We start from the raw sequence: 7,650 nt of genomic DNA, 5'->3' as shown, positions 1-7,650 counted from the left end.
TATTAACAGCATTTTTATATCAATATTGTTGGAATACAAAATATCCCTTAATCTAAAAACATAGTGATAAACTGGATTTTACAACAAACAAAAATGAAAAGTAAAATCCCGCATTGGGAACAACTGAATGATGACTCAAGTGATCCAATGAGATGATCCATTTGAGCGAACCGATTCTTTAAATGATTCAGAGTCCTCGTCACTAAAGTAAGCGCGGTTCGTGCGTGCACAGCCAGAGGGGGAGTTCAGCTCATTTCACCGTTCACCGACGCCGCGTGACGCTTCAACACGGGCAACGCGCGCCGAACGCGAGGAAGCTCTCGCGCTCTCTCACGCGCAAAATAACGAATGCACACTGATGAATTTGAATTTACCGTGTCAGATCGGACCTGAGCGTTTTAATCGATGTCGGAGTTTTATCGCTGGATATAAGCCGAATCATTATCATCAGCATCATCATCCTCAGCTGAAAGGAAAGACCTCATCAAAGGTACGATATTCACGCGGCGGCCTGGCATGTTTCTGGTTAAAAATGGATCTGTTTAACAAATGATGGAGTGCAATCATTTAGCATCCGTGTCAGACCTGAAAAGATGCTGATGATGCTGATGCAGTGGATTTTGCGCTCGTTTTGGTCCCGTTATACCTTTGATGCTGTCACTGCTTGTCATAATCAGTCGTTTAAAAAAAAAAAAAAAAAGAACAGTCGGAGACTATAAAGACGCATCACAGCTGTTGTAACTGAGTATCATTTAAAGAAAGACACGGATTTGGCTGCCATATATATGGAATATTGCATTTTTTGGGGGAAGAAACGCTACCGTTATTGCCTTAAAGTCTCGAGCCTCTTTTTCTATACGCATTATGCATGTGTATGTCATCAAATATATGCATGAATGCATCATTGCCATGCGATGTTAGATGACAATATGTCATTGTCCTTCATGGTAGTTTAAACATTAACGTCTAGGATCTATGGAAGCACAACAGGAAATGTTTAATTGTAAATGAAGGCATTTCTTTTCCAATGTGCATCATTGTCATGCATGGCGTTAGAATGACAAATATTTATATGAGCCAATACAGGATACACTGCACTTAATGTCGTGTATTATTAGTGTCAAGATTAACACTTATTGTACATGCAACGACAGCAGAGCATTGTCTTAAATTTGACATATTTGGATGCGATGTCTTAGGTTTACACGAAGACAAATGCTTAAAGGGAAATGTGTACAGGCGATATGACCTTTCCATGCATGTCTTCGTTTCCTCTGCGGGGCCTAGTGGTTCAAGGACTCTGATGTATATGAGTGACATTTGTGTATCCCATAAGCCTAATGTGTGTGTTTTTTGCTTGTATTTGATTGCAGATGATGATTTTCTTTGCTGTTGTTTGCGGATAATGTCTGTTGGTAGTGTGATTCTCTGCCACAATGCATCTATTTGCAGACTGGTTTTCATTGGGTCACGCTACACGCATTGATTTTTCCACAGGCTGTAACTTTTTTTGTGACATTATCCTAATAATACCTCTGTCATTCATCAAGAGTTATGTTTTGCCTTTCTTTTTTGCTGCCCTGGTTTGGTTTAAGCCTTTAAGAGTTTTTTTTGTGTGTGTTTTTAAAAAAAGTTGTGTTATATTTTTAGCTTACACTGGCACATTGTATATGGTCCTCATAGTCTTGTTGCACTACCTCAGACTTTTCAATATTAGATCCTCCTGGTTTCATGGTTTTGATTTGATTTTGGATTTAAAGCAATAAAACATGACGATTATGTCAGTAATACAGAATTAGCATTTTATGACAAGTTTGATGGCAAATGCCTAATGTCATGCATCATGATAAGGAAGTTCAGAGATGTAGAATGAAGGCTAAAGGGATTGTTCACCCAAAAAAGAAAATTCTATCATTAATGTCGTTTCAAACCCATAAAACATTCGTTCATCTTCAGAACACAAATGAAGGTCTTTTTGGAAAAATCTGAGAGCTTTCTGTCCCTCCATTGACAGCTACGCAACTACCACTTTGATGCTTCAAAAAGTTCATAAAGAGATTGTAACTAATCCACAATTGAGCGGTTTAGTCCAAATTTTCTGAAGAGACACGATCGTTTATATAATGAGCAGGCTTAATTCAGGATTTAATTCACATTGATCAGTGAACATGAACAGAAGCTCAACCGAACTTGCTTGACGCGCGACCCTCATTGGTTCTGAAGGTGAAGCTCAAACGTGCTGCGTAACACGAGAATGAACCTCATTGGTTCTCGCACGTCAAGCGAACATGTTTGAGCATCCGTTTACCACAACTGATGTGTGAGTTTATGAATGTTTATATGTGAATAAAAGCCTGTTCATCATATAAAGCGATCATGTCTCTTCAGAAAATTTGGTCTAAACCGCACAATTCATATGGATTAGTTTTACGATCTCTTTGAAGCGCCAAAGTGGTGTCAATAGAAAGAACAGAAAGCTCTCAGATTTCTTCAAGGGCAACTTTTATGGTGGTTTTCAACATGAAAGTGAGTAAATAATAACATAATTTTATATTTAGATAAGCTATTACATTGAATATATTTTTAATGTTTAGTCCCACGTCTTTCACACGTTGGGCTGCTCGCGATCCTGGGTTGAGACACTGGCCTTTAGTCCCAAAGACATACTGTATGCATCTTTTAGTCTTACACCCACATAGTTGCATAATATAATGTAGCGGTGAAGGAAGTCACTGCACAGCCTCCCACTATATTCTCTGCGCTTTCTCGTGTTCTCTCTTTCAGACCACACGCATCCTCTTACTCTCCTCTCTATCTTTTACAGAGGCAAATTATGCCAGCAGTACCAGAGTCCCTCTCTCTGGTGACGTGCCAGCCTGTTGGTGAGACCCTCCGCTCCAGCGCCCACCCCCGTGCCCTCTCCCCTGGCAGGCCCATGCTGGTGGACGCCCTGCTCAGGTCTACGCCCGCACCATGAGCGCCAACGGCCCTGCTCCGCCTGCTGCGACTCCTGCCGCGCCCCCCGCAGCCTCCGTGCCTGTACCCTCGGTGGTACCGGTCGGCTCGCTGGCCCAGAAGAAGCGGCAGCAGTATGCCAAGAGCAAAAAACAGGGCAGTTCGGCCAACACACGGCCGCAGAGAGCTCTCTTCTGCCTCAACCTCAACAACCCCATCCGCCGGGCCTGTATCAGCCTCGTGGAATGGAAGTATCCTTTACCATCTGTAAAACATCGGTTTATGTCAAGATCGACCAATATCAAAACTCTTTAGGTGTTCAAAATGTTCTCATATCCAAGTTTAAAGAAGATTTTTACTCATGTTGTTCAAAACCTGTATGACTTTCTTTTTTTCTTATTCCACACAATGGTTCCAGTTCCAGTGTTGTTTGGATCCCAACGTTCTTCAAAATAACTTTTGTGTTCTTCAGAAGAAAGAAATGCATGTAGGTTTTGAACAACATGATGGTAAGTAAATAATTCCAGAATTGTTAGTTTTTAGGTCAGCTGTCCCTTTAATATTTAGAGACAACTATATGTAAGCCATTTATAGGTTGAGTTGCGATGAAAAGTATGCTGTCTGTGTGGTGCTATCATTAACTCGACCACTGGTGTGAGTTGGAGGTGGGACTATCTGTTCGCTGACCAATGGAGGACAAGGGGAGTGTTCTGGAAGGTTGTTTGAAAATTGCAATAGAGTGCTGCAATGATGACGTATATTTGTAGGCCAACCCAGAAGTTCGCATCACCCAAAAATAGGATTTTTCCATTGACTTTGGATTATTGCAGAAAATAAGCTCTGTGACCAACAAAAGTTTATGAAGTTTTATCATGATAATCTTCACCAATGAATATAACGTTTATGAACTCTGAAGCTTAAATGCAATCTCCAGAAGGAAAAAGCTAAACATAGACTATAAATTGCATGACAGCATGATGAAGTTTGATTTACCTGAAAACCTCTGTAGCAACTTGTTAGCAACTGCCCATTTCAAGACAAGTAAAAGCTTTTAAAAAAAAAATCACAAGGGTGCATTACTGATGTATTTTAAGTCATAGAATAAAACATGAAAACATCTTGAGCTTGTATTCACCACAGACCTTATTTCAGGCATTTAATAAAAACCCATTCACTTCAGGCCGATGGAACCAGAAGCGCTAAAATGCTAACTCGTTTCTGGGTTTTGGCCGACAAAACGTCATAGCTGATAAAAGTGGGCTCAAATATTTTGTTTGCGTTTCATGGAAAAAATGGCGGCATACAGAATGGTCATTTCTTTGCTGTATGTGTAGTGGATTGCTGTATATTCTATTTTAGCATTCGAACATATGGTTAAAAAATGGTGGTCTGCTGCTGTTTGTTGTTTGTAAATACGCTTTGAAGGTTCAATTCCTCAGGAAAACTAGCATATGGTGTGGTTTGCTTTCGGCCTGTGCTGAAAATAGTTGAAGGCAGGATGAAGTAATTGAGCGAATCATCAAAAGAACAGGTAAACAAATGAAAGTAGTCCACCTTTGCGTCTCGCAGACATCTCAGCTTGTGATCTTCAGTAGAAGCTTGTCTGGTGGTCTTTATTAGAGAGAAACTGTGTTCCCTGCAGTGAGGAGCACCTTAATCTCAAGCGCAAGTCAGCGTGTATAACTGAGCTTTGAAAAGAACATCTGTTCCCCGGCCGCACGGGGAAGATGAAGGTGCTATGGCTTCCAAGCTGCAGATCTCAAATGCATCTCTACAAGAGAGGCTCTATAGACCTTAATCAGGGTAGCACCATGTTTAATTTTTGATAGGAATGAAAACATGGCTGTGAGGGAGAGAATAGCTGTTCAATTGATTGTACTGTTGTTTAATAACAATCCGCTGTCAGTTAGGTGTGTAACAATATATCGCAATACAAAATGTATCGTGGATAGTGACAGTGTATTGTGTATAGTTCACCCAAAAGGAAAATTACTGTGTGAGTAAAAAAATTCAAGTTTACAGAGTTTTAATGTCAGTGCTACATTAAACTACTATATATAATGTTGAATATAATGTATAATAATGCAATGGGGGAATATTTGTGGGTGCTGATAATGCCAAATGTCTTATATTACCAGTAAAAAGTAGCCTAGATTATTTTAAATACATCTAGCCAGTGACAGAGTGCAAGCATTTTCGTCTAAAATAATTCTGTTTTTTTAGCTTCAGAATCATGAATATTTTTATTCTGGTGTCAACATTGTCCTGTACATTGCACCAAGTCCAGGCCTATTCATTTCCACCCCCAATGTAATCCCAAATTGAGCATTTTAATCAACAGTACATTTTACCTTGGAGTATCGCAATAATATCGTATCGTGAGTTCAGTATCGTGATATGTATCGAATCGTGACATGAGGGTATCATTACACCCCTGCTGTCAATAGACTTCATAAGAAAGTTTTGAAAGGTGTGAGTTAACACCTTTATACAGTGCGTGCCATTGTAAAAACTGTACGTCTATCCCTCACAGCATTGTTTTCATCTGTGTTAAATTCAATTTTGGCGTCTAACCTAAGGTCTATAGCCAAGGATATCTCTTTTTTTCCTTTTGTTGTTGTCATACAATATAATATACAGTGAAAAAAGCAATGGAGATGTGAACATTTGTGTATGAACATGCCAAAGCTAATGTTAGCTCAGCGCTACCAAATTCCCAGCTAACAGGGAATGTTCTCAGAACTTTAGCTAACGTTCTGGCAAGGTTCTCTTAAAGTTATGAGCAAGCGTTCTTCCACTAATGTTCTTTCAAAGTTCTCTTTCTTTACTCAAGGGAACAATGGGAAAGTCAAAGAGAACTTTCCCCTGAATGGCGCATAATCCAACATTTTAGTGTCCTAGCTCATGGCCTAATAAGAGTATTTAGCAGTGTAAAATTAGAACATTGCGTTGTACTGGATTTAAAAAAACGCATTAAGTGAGTACAAAAAGTAATGCGAGACGCAACCCTCAATCTAGCACATAATGTTCCCTTGACACAAAATATGCTTTTTTGTGAAAGCAGAGTATAGATGTGTATTACGTTGAATGTTTAATGTAGACTGCAGCATTTTCAGGTCCTGTGACTCACACTTTTATTTACAATTTGTCTCACTAGCAGGAAAGCAGAGCGGCTGATTCAGTACTGTTGTGATGGGCTTTTTGCTGTTAAAACACATGCAAGCTTCTCACTGCTATTTCCTTCTGACCCTCTTGACCAAACACAAGATGAGATTTAGCTGGGCTGGGCTTAGTAATAAAGATGTACCGATGAACAGGGGCCGGTGTCAGAGATTGTTGAATATTTCGATGATATGTTTTTTTTATAGCTTTTGTATTCTTTGATGCTTTGAATATTATTCTCTTGACTTGTTATTAGTCTCGCGTAGCCAGACTTTCAGACTGATGGCTGAAGGTCTGGACTACGTAGCAGCTTTTATTGGACAAGGACATGTAAAGCAACCAATCAGAGTTTGTTTTGTTCAGCGTCATGCTTAGGGCCGTGAAAATGTGAAGTCGATGCCCAATAACAGTGCGTCATGCAACTAATAAATAATTAATTCAAAAACCAAAAATACCTGTTTGCGAAACACCTTAGAAGACGATTGGAAACGTGTGTAGATTTTGTTCGGAGAATTTCAAATCATCTAAAAGTAACAAAAAATGTGTCGTCACGACGGCTTTGTTTCTGGGCGGACTGTTAAAGAACGCCACACACAAATCCTTGTAAGCAATCCTGTAGAATTCAACCAATCAGATGAAGACTTTGAAACTCCTGAAGTGTTTCCCATTTTGTGTGCCTTATGCATCAGATGTTCAGCCAATTTTGACGTCTAAGGCTGAGACTTAAGCCCCTTTCACACAGAGATTCCGGAAAATACACGGATAAAGTGACCCGGGATTTGACCCGGGTTCGTTTGATTTTGGTTCATTCACACTGCCAGTGATTTTCCGGAATCAGAGAGCGCGTTCACACACAACCCGTGTATGTCCCGGACAGACACGTGACATCGATGTGACTTGTAATGTCTCAGCAGCGTCTTCAGTTTGCTTATGAACTGCGATTTCTCTCTCGAGAAACCACGCTTGTGCATTTATTTCTCTGATTCGATCATAAACTTGCGCATTACGTACCGCTTCACTAGCTGGCGAACGATCCCGCGCTTCAGCGTCATCACTGCGACACGGCATTATTACGGCTTTTGTTCACACAGCACGCGTTACGGGACTGAACACGGCAATGTTACTAGGTCCCCAACCCGGCATCGATGCCGGCATCAATCCCGGGTCGTGTTTGCGTTCACACAGAAGGCGTTCCGGCAATTTGCCGGCAATTTCCCGGGTTCAATGCGCTGTGTGAAAGGGGCTTTACTAACATAAGTTAGAATGGTTTGGAAAGATACAATTATTCCGCCGGTTTCACAGACAAGTCTTACGCCTAGTCCCAGACTGTTTGAGCTGTGTTAACTGAAAGCAACTGACGTATCTTAAAATATGAATCTGAAGATGCACACCAGTAATGTTTTTATTTATAAAAGCTACTTAAATGCCCTAGTCCTGGTTTATTCTAAGCCATGTCTGTGAAACCAGTCCTTTAGGTTATAAATAATCAATGTTTTTTTATATAATGTTTTTTTTACACACTTAAAAATATAC

The 7,650-nt window shown here is 40.2% G+C and overlaps 1 protein-coding gene across 1 annotated transcript in view; it reads left to right on the top strand.

Annotated features, from left to right (window-relative positions):
- The first annotated feature begins 234 nt into the window (after positions 1-234).
- The window catches only part of cacna1da (calcium channel, voltage-dependent, L type, alpha 1D subunit, a), an 87,246-nt gene continuing 79,830 nt past the window's right edge, over positions 235-7,650 (top strand). The window contains exons 1-2 of the mRNA XM_084394623.1: positions 235-490; positions 2,825-3,206. Coding sequence (XP_084250749.1) covers positions 2,974-3,206 — 233 coding nt within the window. The 5' untranslated portion in view covers positions 235-490; positions 2,825-2,973. The remainder of the gene's footprint in view (positions 491-2,824; positions 3,207-7,650) is intronic.

The sequence above is a fragment of the Rutilus rutilus genome, assembly GCF_951802725.1.
Source record: "Rutilus rutilus genome assembly, chromosome: 22".
Taxonomy (NCBI): domain Eukaryota; kingdom Metazoa; phylum Chordata; class Actinopteri; order Cypriniformes; family Leuciscidae; genus Rutilus; species Rutilus rutilus.
The sequence above is the reverse complement of the archived record's forward strand: the minus strand, read 5'-3'. Positions and strand labels throughout refer to the sequence as shown.